Source organism: Hypanus sabinus, chromosome 4 (assembly GCF_030144855.1).
Source record: "Hypanus sabinus isolate sHypSab1 chromosome 4, sHypSab1.hap1, whole genome shotgun sequence".
Taxonomy (NCBI): Eukaryota; Metazoa; Chordata; class Chondrichthyes; order Myliobatiformes; family Dasyatidae; genus Hypanus; species Hypanus sabinus.
In genome coordinates, this window is record NC_082709.1 from 151,308,380 (window position 1) to 151,322,105 (window position 13,726).

Here is a 13,726-nt window from a genome sequence, read left to right on the forward strand (position 1 = left end):
GATGTACTGTTTAGAATCAAAGGTATAGCTTCCATAAGGAATAAGGAGTTTAAAGGAGCTGCTACATAATCCAGGAAAAAAATACTGGAGAAGGTAAACTCTGAAATGCATGATGACCTCCCAAAACTGCAAATGAAATGGTGCCATGGCTTTTAAATCAAACTTTTCACCAGTGTGCCATATAGAAACATGTTGCTCCTATTGCATTTGTAGATACATACCATCCCCAGGCAAGCATAACTTGGGTTCAAAAGCTACAAAACATTTTAAACAAAGAGCAGAGAGTTATTCCAACAGGGATGTGTCTTTTCAGGTAAAGTGTTACACTTTTCTGAAAAATAGTAACATCCTTTATTCCTTGTGTTGTCCTCAATTTCTCAGTTAAATCATTAGAACAGATTAGAATCGTAGAGCTAAATAGCACAGGAACAACTCCTTCAGCTCATAATATCCATGCCAACTGCCAGGTAGCCATATATATTAACCGATTTACCAACACCTGGTCTATAGAATTCTGTACCTCGACGATTCAAGTGCACATCAGATACTTCCTAAATGTTGTGAATGTTCGTCCTTCCCTCCCCACACTAGGGAAGTGTGTTCCAGATTTCAACTGTAATCTGGATGAAAAAAATTCTTTCTCAGATCCCTTACAGTAACCTGTGCCCCCTGATTACAGACACCACGGCTCTTAGGGAAATCTTCCTACTATCTATCATAATTTTTATACTTCTACCAAGTTACACCCCCTCAAACCTCCACTACTCCAGGTAAAACAGAACAGCCTATTATCTCTAATCAGAAATGAAACATTTTAACTCAGCAACATACTAGTAAATCTCATCTACACCATTTCAGTGCAAAGGAGAGTCTCATCTTTCTGGTAGTGTGGTGAGTATACCTGCATGCAAAATTCCAGCTGTGACCTAACCAAAGTTTTATAAGGTGGTACCATGACATGCCTTGTGATATACTCTATGCCCCAGCAAATGAAGCCTGACATCCAGAATCTACCTGTACTTATAAAGATCTATGAACTTGTACTCTAAGGTCCAGTTCATCAAAATTGACTAGGACCCGACCATTCATGCTGTGTCTCTTAGATTTACTAGACCTCCAAACTGCAATCTCCCAAGATTATCTGGTTAATTTCCCAGTAGTTTTTGTTGCACCTTGCATGGTAAAATGTGGTTGCATCATTCCTCCTCATATCATTGACTCTACATCCAACAGTGCTAGTCAGGCCTGCACAGCCTGGCATCTCCAGTCTCCACCCAGCTAACAGGAGTTACCTGTCACTCATTTCTAACTTATTACCTACAGCCTATTTAAAACCAGCTCTCATTCAAAGCCCTTGTTCACCCATTGAAACAGCCAGCCTCGACCAGTTGCTCCTAGGTTTCATTTACCTTGTTGCCTTGTCATGTTAAGTATCCTTCTCTCTTGTTTTGTGCCCCTCTCGTGGCTTGTTATTTTGCATTTATTATTGAAGTTATCACTTTACTTGCTAAATCAATCTGCTGCTCTTCATTTGGGTCAAGCCTCCTCTACATTTTCTGACAGTGCTTAACTGGTTGGAAATCAGTCTCAGGTGAGCTGGGATTATGAAAAGAAGTCAGGTACTGTAAATGAAATTTATTAGTCCTAGGTCTCCAGATTTTGAAGCTCAAGATACGAATATTGTCCAACCATATTATGGATCTGCCAGGAACTGATAAAACAGAAGTAAATAGCAGATGGGGTTTAATGCTGATAAGCGTGAGGTGCTACATCTTGGTAGGAATAATCCAAATAGGACACACATGGTAAATGGTAGGGCTTTGAAGAATGCAGTAGAACAGAGTGATCTAAGAATAATGGTGCATAGTTCCCTGAAGGTGGAATCTCATGTAGATAGGGTGGTGAAGAAAGCTTTTGGTATGCTGGCCTTTATAAATCAGAGCATTGAGTATAGGAGTTGGGATGTAATGTTAAAATTGTACAAGGCATTGGTAAGGCCAAATTTGGAGTATTGTGTACAGTTCTGGTCACCAAATTATAGGAAAGATGTCAACAAAATAGAGAGAGTACAGAGAAGATTTACTAGAGTGTTACCTAGGTTTCAGCACCTAAGTTACAGGGAAAGGTTGAACAAGTTAGGTCTTTATTCTTTGGCGCGTAGAAGGTTGAGGGGGGGACTTGATAGAGGTATTCAAATTTATGAGGGGGTAGATAGAGTTGACATGGATAGGCTTTTTCCATTGAGAATAGGGGAGATTCAAACGAGGACACGAGTTGAGAGTTAAGGGGCAAAAATTTAGGGATAACACAAGGGGGAGTTTCTGTACTCAGAGTGGTAAGTGTGTGGAATGAGCTTCCAGTAGAAGTGGTGGAGGCAGGTTCGATATTGTCATTTAAAGTAAAATTGGATAGGTATATGGACAGGAAAGGAATGGTGGGTTATGGGCTGAGTACAGGTCAGTGGAGTAGGTGAGAGTAAGTGTTCGGCACAGACTAGAAGGGCCGAGATGACCTGTTTCCATGCTGTAATTGTTATATGGTTATAAGTACAGCAACAGAGTGCCAATGCCAATCTCAAAGTGTTTTCACTGTTATTGGATGATATGTGATGATAGATATTCTAATGAAATCATTTAATTTTTGGAATTTCTTGACATTGCAGCGTAGACATCTTAGCCACCCCCCCCCCCCCCGACTTTGAATACAAAATGCAGATCAGTGTGATAACTGATGTTTGTAATTATGTAGTAATAGTGAAAATGACCATGTAATATTACCACATCAGTATAGTATTATATAAAAATATACTTATTTAATGTTTTTGTGTCAACCCCACTGCAGAAAATAATAAAACAAAATCAGGAAATGTAGATAAGGATATGGCATAATATCAATTTTATATTCCTAATTGTGAGCCATTAGATGCTAAAATCCTTAATATTTCTATTTTCACTGTGTGACTGTAAGGAATTAGAGACCATGATGATTGCCTGACCATATTTCCTGGCAGGTTAGGAGGGTGCTCCCGGAGTATCAGATAGGAGGATCTCCAACATCTTTAAGGACTAGTAAGACCCTCCATCTGGCAGAAGAGTGCCAGAGAAGTCACCGTCAGGATACAAGTTCAGCCCCTGAATACCTATACTTAATGGAAGCCTGCAATATAAACAAATCCCCCCTACCTATCATATTTGCTGCAGTGAGCTGAATGTGAAGTAAGTGAAGACTGCTTTCCCTGACTAAATGCAACAGGGAGTAAACTGAGATAGAGATTACACACACAAAATGCTGGAGGAACTTAGCAGGTCAGGCAGCATCTATGGAAGTAAATAAACAGTCTATATTTCGGGCAGAGACCCCCTTTCTTTTCCAGTTCTAAAGAAGGAAGACACCTGAAAAGATGCGGGAAGGGAAGGAGGATTAGCTAGGAGGTGATAGGTGAAGCCAGGTGGGTGGGAAAGGTAAAGGGCTGGAGAAGAAGGAATCTGGTAGGAGAGGAGAACAGACTATGGGAGAAGGGGAAGAAGGGGGAGGGTGCACCAGACCGAAGTGATAGGCAGGTGAGAAGAGGTTAGCGGCCAGAATGGGAAATAGAAGAGAGAGGAGGGGGTAAAAATTACGGGAAAGAGAAATTGATGTTCATGTCAACGGGTTAGAAGCTACCTAGACAGAAGATGAGATGTTGCTCCTCCACTCCGCAAGTGACCTCATCGTGGCAAAAAGGAGACCATGGACTGACATGTTGGAATGGAAATATGGATAGGAATTAAAATTGTTGGCCACTGGGAAATTCTGCTTTTGGTGGATGGAGCAGAGGCCCCCAGTTTACATTGGGTCTCATCAATGTAGAGAAGGCTGCATCAGGACCTCCGGATACAGTAGATTACCCAACAGATTCTTAGGTGAAGTGTTGCTTTACCTGAAGGACTGTTTTTGGGACCCTGAATGGAAGTAAGAGAGGTGGTGAATGTGTAAGTGTAGCATTTCTATTGCTTGCAGGGATGTGTGCCCAGAGGGAGATTAGTGGGGAGGGACGAATGGACATGAGAATCCCAGAGGAAGCGATCTTTGCAGAAAGTGGAGAGTGGGGAAGAGGTAAAGATGTTTGGTTGTAGGATAGCAGAAGGTTTGGGGTGGAGGGGCTGTTCCGTAGGGATCTCCCATGGTCCATTCCTATTATTTTATTTTTCCCACCCACCAGGATTCACCTATCACCCTCCCCTCTTCCCACCTTTTTATACTAGCATGTTCTCCTTTCCTGAAGTAGGGTCTCAGCCTGAAATGTCAACTGTTTCTTTCCATAAATGCTGCCTGACGTGCTGAGTTCCTCCAGAATTTTGTGTGTGTTGCTCTGGATTTCTAGCATCTACAGAATCTCTTCTGTTTATAGAGATTAGCCAGCCCAGTTTTTTTTTCCCTATGCCATGGCCAAAATATGCTTCCTCAGTCAAAAAGACATGTATCTAGTCATGTATTTACTTTTTTTTTTGTTTAATATTCCTTTCTATGACACTTCAGAAATAATGCATTAATGAAGAATGACTTAGAGACATCCTTAAACACTTGCAAAGGAACATAGTAATCTTTTTTTTAATCATGGGTCATAGATGGTGCTATATTGTTTTCTTTTTTAAGCAACTACTCCAGGACCTCAATCCAAACCAGAAACAATTGTTGAAGAAGAAGATAAAGAAAAAAGTAATGAACCTTTCATGCGTGAAGGGTCACTTAAAGTAAGTATTTCACAGTTTTATTAGCAAAAGTATACGCATTGTTTGCTTCCTTTATTTTAAGGGAAATTTCCCATATAAATATTTTATATAATGATATTTTGACAATTTCAATTCAATAAGCAAACCAGAGTTTCATCCCTTATATCATCAAACAGATGTGGAGAATGGAATTGAATTCCTAAAGAAAGTGAGCTCAGAGCTTAATTCAGTTAGCAATGAGAGTTGGTGGATTTTTAGTAGGTTTTAGTGAACTTCCAATCCTTGGCAGTGAAGGGAATGAAAGTGAAGAATGAGGGAACATCAAGGGAATGGACAACATACAGGTGGGGAATGGGTGGAAATTGAGATTAATGGAACCTAGAACAGCACAACAGAGTGTTGCTAGTAACTACCATCAACAATAGGCACAAATGAGAATGTATATTACCTAAAATGTACTGTACCTTTATTGGTTCAGTTAACAACAAGCATGCATATCATACACAAAACTAAATATCTGTGTGCACACACACTAGCCAGGCCAGTCAAACACCGGGCTCAGACTACTTCAGGACATAGGCTTCTCCCTCCACAATCCTTTCATTTCCAAATAACCAAATGTTTGTTCTTAACAAAAACAAACTTGGTTTAGGTTTACGTTAAAACATTTTATTACTCAACTACTTCTTGACCCTGTTCACACACAACCTGGTCAGCATCGTGGTTTCCTGTTCCGGCTAAACCCCTCTCACTGCATACTAGAAATGAAGTTCTTTATTAAGCACACATAATATCACATCTTCCCCTTTGAATGAAAACTAACACATTACTATGTCCTCATAAACCTACAAGGAACAATAGTCATTTCCATCAAAGAAATCTACATTCTATAGCCGGTCTCTTTTTTTTAAATTTTCCACTGTTCAGCATTTCAACTTCAATTGTAATGAGCAACTACAGTCCCTTATCTACTCATCAACTTTTAACTAGTCTCTAAGGTGCTTTGATGAACTGAATAATTTCATTAACCTTGCTCTGGGAGGTCAAATATAAGGGGAAACTAACGGTTAATAGCAAGAAACTTTATATCATTGACGTACAGAAGTATCTTGTGCGTCAAAGTCCATGGCTTCATGGAAGTGACCATACGAATAGATAGAATGTTAAAGAAGACATATAGCATACTTACCTTCATTGTTCAGGGTTTTGAGAGTAAGAATACTTAAACCTTACTCGTTGGTCAGGAAGTCATATTGCAGCTGTATAAAACTTCGGTTAAGCTGTACATGTGTGCAGTTCTCACTGCCCTATTACTGGGAGGGTGTGGAGACTTTGGAGAGGGCACAGGAGTGATCTGCCTGGATTGGTGTGTATTGAACAAAAGGAGAAGTTGGGAAAACCTGAACTGTTTTCTCTGATCATCAGAGACTGAGGAGAGATCAGAAGTTGTTTATAAGTTAATCAAGATGCAAGAATAGGGTAGGCAGGGGACAAAGCTTTATGATGAGAGCTCAAAGGACCTGTGTGAGGCAAATTTAATTTTAGCACAGGTGGTAGAAGCAGATATGATAATTGCATTTCAGAGGTTTTTTGACCCATTTCAGTGACACATGAATATGCAAGGAATGGACTGATATGGATTATATGAAGGCAGAAGAAATTAGTTAAATTTGGCATTATAGTCATCAAAGGCATAATGGTCTGAAAAGTCTGTTCCTGTTTCATCAATGTAACATTAAGCAGGTAAGGTGAAAATCTTAGATACAACAAGAACAGTGCATTCCCCACATATTTATTAAAATATAAAGCATAGTTTGGATCTGAGGTTTCCTGCAGCAACATCTTCTATGATAATTCAACATATAAACAAGTTTCAACAAGACCATCTTATCCTACTCACTCCATTTAGTATAGGATTAACCTACTGATTCACCCTGCAAAATATATAAACCCATTATCCCACAGAATCTAATGAACCCCCTTCAGTCCGAAAGCACCTCACTTTAAATTAAGAAATCAAAAGCTTTATGTGGTACTCAAGATAAGGACCCCAACAGCTGTAGCTCATCTGCTTAAATAACTGTACAGCACAATACAGGCCCTTTGGCCTACAATGATCTTTGGAGTAATGGCAGTGATAGGCAAGGACTGATTGGACATTTTTATGCAAATATTTTTATATGTTCCTGACATTTTTTTTATTTCCTTGTGTCCTAGGCTTGGAAGAAAGAACAGGAAAAATTGAAAGAGGAAGACCAGAAAAAAGATAAAAAAGGCAAGAAAGAGAGGGCAGAAAGCAAAAAGAAGGAAGGAAAGACACCATCTGTGGCATCTAAAGCAACTAAATCAGCAAAAAAATCAGCAAAGCAGGACACTAAATCCACCAAAGAGCAAGAAACAACGTCAGTGATTCTACCAGAAGTTGAACAACCAAATGAACCAAAGGAAGAATTTTACAAGGTTGATATTTTCACATCTTAGGAAGCAAGTACCAAGATTAGTAAGAAAAAATAAAAAATAGTGAAAAAAATCTAAGTTGGGACTCTGCTAATATCCCAATACTTAAATATAATGGCCAAAATTAATAGGGTTTGAGTGCATGGAACATGCCACGTTCATCTTCCCATGAAGTTCTGCTGTTGGGATTACCTCATTTCTTCACATGACACAAGACCATAAGATCATAAAACATAGGAGCAGAATTAGGCCATTTGGCTCTTTGAGTCTGGAACAGCATTCCAACAAGGCGGATTTATTTACCCTCTCCATGTCATTCTCCTGCCTTCTCTTCATAACCTTCAATAACTTTACTAATCAAGAGCCTATCAACTACTTAAACATACCCAATGACTTGGACTCCACAAGCATCTGTGGCAATGAATTCCACAGATTCACCTTGTCTTTGGTCTAAAGGAAAGTCTTTCTATTCTGAGACAGTGCTCTCTGGTTCAAGTGACTTTCCCACTATTTGAAATGTCCTCTCTACATCCATTCTTTCTAAGCCTTTCAATATTCAATAGATTTTGGTGTGATTCCCCCTCATTCTTCTAAACATCAGTGCATGCAGGCCCACAGCCTTCAAACACTTTACATACATTAACCCTTCCATTCACAGGATCTTTCTCGTGAACCTTCTCTGGATGCTCTCTAATGTCATCACATCTTTTCTTGGATAAGGGGTCGAAAACTGCTCACAATACTCCAAGAACACCATGACCAATGCCTTATCAAGCCTCAGTATACCATCCTTGCTTTTATATACTTGTCCACTCAAAATGAATGCTAACATTGTATCTGCCTTCCTTAATACCAGCTCAACCTGCAAGTCAACCTTTATGGAATCTTGTACAAGTACTCTAAAGTTTGTTTATTCCTCTAATTGCTGATTTTGAAAATAGTCTATGCCTTTATTCCTTCTACCCAAGTGTATGACCATATATAATACCCTATACTATATTCTATCTGCCACTTTTTTGTCCATTCTCCTAATCACCTAGTACTTCTTCAAACTCCCTTCTCAAAACTGCTTTTCATCTGTTTTGTCTTGTGGCTTTTTAGCTGCCTTCTCTAAGTTTTAAATGCTTATCAGTCCTCTAGCTTCCCACCAATTTTTGCTACATTATATTCCTCTCTTGCTTTTATGCTGTCTTTGATTTCCTTGTCAGCTATTGTCGCCTTATTCTCCCTTTCGAATACTTCTTCTTTGGGATGAATCTACCCTGCACCTTCTGGATTACTCCCAGAAACGTCAACCATTGGTGTTTACTGTCATCCCTGCTAGTGTCACCTTCCAATCAACTTTGGCCTGCTGCTCTCTCAGGACTTTATATTACCCTTTTCTCCATTGTAAGACTGATATATCTGATTTGAGCTTCTTCTCAAACTGTAGGATAAATTCTATCATGTTGTGATCACTGTCTCCTAAGGGTTCTTTTATCTTAAGCTGCCTCATCAAATCTAGTTCATTACACAATTTCCAATCCAGAATTGTCTTTTTCCAACTACAAAATGCTCTAAAAAGCCACCACATAGATGCTCTACAAGCTCCTTCTCTTGGGTTCCAGCATCAATCTGATTTTCCCAATTTACCTATGTATTGAAATCCCCCATGACTATCACAACATTGTCCTTTTTACTGCACATTCTTTTTCTGTCTCCTAATATGTACCTTTCATTCTGGCTATTGTTAGGAGGCTTGTGTATAATTCCCATCAGGGTCTTTTTACCCTTGTAGTTTCTTAACTCTACCACAAGGATTACACATCTTCAGAATCAGAATCAGGTTTATTAACACCAGCATATGTTGTGAAATTTGTTAACTTAGCAGCAGCAGTACAATATAATACATGATAATATAGAAAGAAAAAATAAATAGATCAATTACAGTAAGACTAAATATGTATATGAGATAGTTAGATTAAAAATAGTGCAAAACAGAAATAATATATAAAAATGTGAGGTAGCGTTCATGGGTTCAATGTCCATTCAGGATTTGTATAGCAGAGGGGAAGAAGCTGTTCCTAAATCACTGTGTACATGCCTTAAGGCTTCTGTACCTCTTTCCTGATGGTAACAATGAGAAGAGAGCATGTCCTAGGTGATGGGGGTCCTTAATAATGGATGCCACCTTTCTGAGGTACCACTTCTTAAAGATATCTTGGATACTATGGAGGCTTGTACTCAAGATGAAGCTGACTAATTTTAGGACTTTCTGTAGCTTCTTTAGGTGCTGTACAGTAGCCCATCACCTGCGCCGCACCCCCCCCCCCCCCCAGACAAGATGTAGCCTGTCAGAATACTCGATAGATGTTTTCAAGTGTTTTAGGTGACAACCCAAATTTCTTCAAACTCCTAATGAAGTATAGCTATTGCATTGCCTTCTTTATAGCTCATTCGATATGTTGGGACCAAGTTAGATCCTCAGAGATCTTGACACCCAGGAACTTGAAATTGCTCACTCTCGCCACTTCTTTTTTTTTGTAATTTATTTTTTTATTGAAGTTCATCATCAAACAAACATTTCCATAAGATGTATTTCAGACATTGTACATATATATCATATAATCATATATTTTACTAATCTCCACAAAGTATTTATCTGAGGTATACACTTATAGAAAAGAGTGGAAAGAAAAAACAAGCAAAAGGAAAGAACTATGTACAAGTAGGGAGTGATCTTTTTTTTTACAACAGATTCATTGACTTGTGAGAATAAAATCAGGCCTATGAGGCATTATGTACTGATCCTTTTATGAGGATTAGTTCATGTTCCCTCATCTTACCTTTCCTGAAGTCCATAATTGGCTTCTTTTGTCTTACTGACATTGAGTGTACGATTGTTGTGAAGCCGCTCAACTAACTGGTATATCTTGCTCCTGAACACCCTCTCATCTCCACCTGAGATTCTGCCAACAATGGTTGTATCAACAACAGGTTTATAGATGGCATTTGAGCTATGCCTAGCCACATGGTCATGGATATATAGAGAGTAGAGCAGTGGGCTAAGCACACACCCCTGATTGCCAGCAAGGAGGAGATATTATCACCAATCCACAGAAATTATGGTCTTCCAGTTAGAAATGCAGAGGGAGGTAAAGAGGTCTTGTAGCTTATCGATCAGGACTGGGAATGATGCTGTTAAACACTGAGCTGTAGTCAATGAACTGCATCCTGACATAGATGTTTATGTTGTCCAGTGGCAGTGTGAAGAGCCACTGAGATTGCCTCTGCCATAAACCTATTGTGGCGATAGGCAAATTGTGGTGGGTCCAGGTCCTTGTTGAGGCAGAAATTCATTCTAACCATGACCAACCTCTCAAAGCATACTACTGGATGGTAGTCATTAAGATGGCTCACACTACTCTTCTTAGGCACTGGTATAATTGTTGCCTTTTTGAAGTAGGTGGGAACATCCAACCATAGCAGAGAGAAATTGAAAATGTCCTTGAATGCTTCCATGAGTTGGTTGGCATATCTTCAGAGCCTTACCAGGTACTCCATTGAAGCCTGCCACCTGTCCAGAAAGACAGCCTGATGTTGGAAAGACAGAGATCACAGGGTCACCTGGTGCAGCAGGGATCTTCACAGCTGTAGTTATATTCTCCCTTTAAAATGGGCATAGAAGGCGTTGAGCTCATCTGATAGTGAAGCATTGCTAGCATTCATGCTATTGGGTTTCGCTTTGTAGGAAGTAATGTCCTAAAAAACTGTGTCAGGGTTGACATGCTTTCGATGTCGCCTCCAACCTGACTTACAATTGTTTCTTCACTCTTGAAATAGCCCTCCACAAGTCATACCTAGTTTTCTTGTACAGACCTGGGTCACCCGATTGAAATACCACAGATCTATCCTTCTGCAGATGACAAACCTCCTGGATCATCCACAGCTTTTTATTTAGGAACGTACAGCAAGTTTTCGTAGGCACACACTCGTTCACACAGGTTTTAATGAATTTGATAACAACTGCAGCAAACTCATCCAGATTCGAAGGTGAATCTCTGAATGCAGTCCTGTAAGCGCTCCTGTGCTTTCCTTCTCTATGCCTTCTTGGTCCTCACTACTGGTACTACAGTCTTCAGTTCTCTGTCTATTCTCAGGGAGTAGCGGTATAGCCAGGTGATCAGACTTTCCAAAGTGAGGGCATGGAATAGCACGATAGGCATTTTTGACGGTGATGTATCAGTGTCCAGCATATTTTTTCCTCTGGTACATCAAGTGATTTGTTGATTGTAATTATTTGGTGACCTTTTCAAGCTGGCCTGGTTAAAATCCCACAAAATGATGGTGAAAGCGTGAGCATGTGCTGTTTTGTGCATGTTGATCCCATTCTTCAGATCATCTCGAGCCCGTTTGACATTGGCCTGAGGTGGAATGTACACCACTACCAAAATGATTGCTGAAATCTCTCACAGCAGGTAAAATGGACAGCATTTAATTTCAAGATATTCCAGGTCTGGTGAGCAAAATTGGAACATCACTGGGACATTACATTTCTGCACCAAGAGGAATTGATCATGAGGCATATACCTCCACCTCTGCTTTTGAGAGACTTGACAGTCCTGTCCAGGTGATGTATTGTGAACCCATCAATCTTAATCACTGCATCTGGTATGAAAGCGGTTAACCAGGATTCTGTGAAACAAGGGAAACAAGTGATCTAATATCCCTCTGATACAGCACCCTAGCTCTGAGATCTTAAATTTTATTTCCTTCAAGGAGTCTGATGAGAAGTATAGCCACAATCAGCATTGTTTTCATAGGTTATAAGCAGTAATGGATTGGTCAATTGCATTAAAACATCTTTATTAACTGTACAGACCTTTGAAGCAGTTGTGATTCTTAGCTGTATCAGGCTGAAATGGGAATATTTAATCATATCCATCAAGCTGCACTGTATGAGGTCGCTTTCAAGGCACCCTAGAAGCATCTTCCAATCCTACATCATCTGTTTCTAAGTATTTTATTTCATTTTTTACCAACAGTGCCATCCTGCCCCCTCTGCCTACCTGCCCGTCCTTTCAATATAATGCTTTCCTTTCAATTTCCTTTCAATAAATCCTTTCAATTTAATATATAGATATTAAACTCCAACAATGATCTACTTTCAGCCATGATTCAGTGATGGCCACAAAGTCATACCTGTCAATTTCTAACTGTGCTACACAGTCATCTACAGTATTTTATTCCATATACTGTGTGTATTCAAATATAACATCTCCAGTACTGTATTCGTCACCCTTTTTGATTTTTGCTTCCATGTTACATTTCAACTCATTCCACTGACTGCAGTTTAGCCCTATCATCTACCTATCCATCCTCTCAGTCTCACTACACACTGCATCAACTTGTATACAAACTGCCTCTTCCTCAGCCCTATCACTAGTTCCCAACCCCCTGCCAAATTAGTTTAAACCTTTTACAACACTTCTAGCAGGCCTGCCCGCATGGATATTGGACCCCTTTGAATTCCACTGTAACCTGTCCTTTTGGTACAAGTCATACCTTCCCCAGAAGAGAACCCAATGATCCAAAATCCTGCCCCCTGCACCAATTCCTCAGCCAAATCATCCTATTCTTATTCTCATCAGTGTATGACATAGGTAGCAAACCAGAGATTACCTCTCCCTCTCCTAGTATTCACCCAGCCTCTTTCATCCTGCAACTTAGAGATGATTCCTATCTATTGCATCCTTATTTTTTGTTCTGAGTCAAAGGACATCCGGCTGCAGCTCAGGGGGTTTTGACTGGATTCATTGATTAAGCATCCATGTACTTATCATGTCATATACAAGAAGGTTCAATTGAGAATTGGTTTCTTTGATTCCACCTGATTTTGCATAATATTGTTAATATTATTCTCTAAGGGCAACAATCCTCCCACCCAAATAAAGCCAGTCAGACTTCGCATCATCAGCTGCTCGGCTCTCTGAGTTACTTCCTGAGTTCAAGTCCAACACCACTGAGGCCAGTAGAGAAGTGGTACATCAGATGAAAGAAAAGTTTTTTACTGCAGTTCACTTCAGTGCTCATGTTGAAAGCACAGCATTCAAGAAATGCAATACTGTAGGAAACTGAAGTAAATAATTGAGGTGTTTCATTGGAATTAGTTTTAGGCTGCTGCCATTGGCTGGAGAGAAATGATAGTTTCAGATGTCCTCATTGATTTTAACACTGGCTTTAACAATCCATGAGTCTAGGGCTGAGGTCCCATTAACAATTAAGTGCAGAGACCTGCTGTTTTTCGAAAGGCTGTGGTCTGTGTTGAGCCTCATCAAATGCCTGCAAGTCATCCTTTGTATGAAAGACTACATCTAGGAGCATACTGGAACAACATGTCCTCAACAACATGCAGTTTGGGAAGTTCGAATAGCTTGCTGGTTATCTGAAAATCTTTCCTTTATGGCAGATAAAGATTTCAGAATTCCTTTGAAAGTTTCAAAAATCTGTTATTGACAGAATAATGGCTCTCTCCACTGAACATTGACTTCTCTAACTTCCGTTAATGACCCTCTTCC

The 13,726-nt window shown here is 39.7% G+C and overlaps 1 protein-coding gene across 12 annotated transcripts in view; it reads left to right on the top strand.

The window, feature by feature from the left end:
- Positions 1-13,726, top strand: part of spag17 (sperm associated antigen 17) — a 319,560-nt gene that overhangs the window by 119,683 nt on the left and 186,151 nt on the right. For all 12 annotated transcript variants that reach the window (XR_009511839.1, XM_059968399.1, XM_059968400.1 and 9 more), the window contains 2 exons: positions 4,636-4,733; positions 6,930-7,172. Coding sequence is in view for 11 of the 12 variants with exons in the window: in XM_059968399.1 (XP_059824382.1) it covers positions 4,636-4,733; positions 6,930-7,172 (341 nt within the window). In the remaining variant the exon portion in view is untranslated. The remainder of the gene's footprint in view (positions 1-4,635; positions 4,734-6,929; positions 7,173-13,726) is intronic.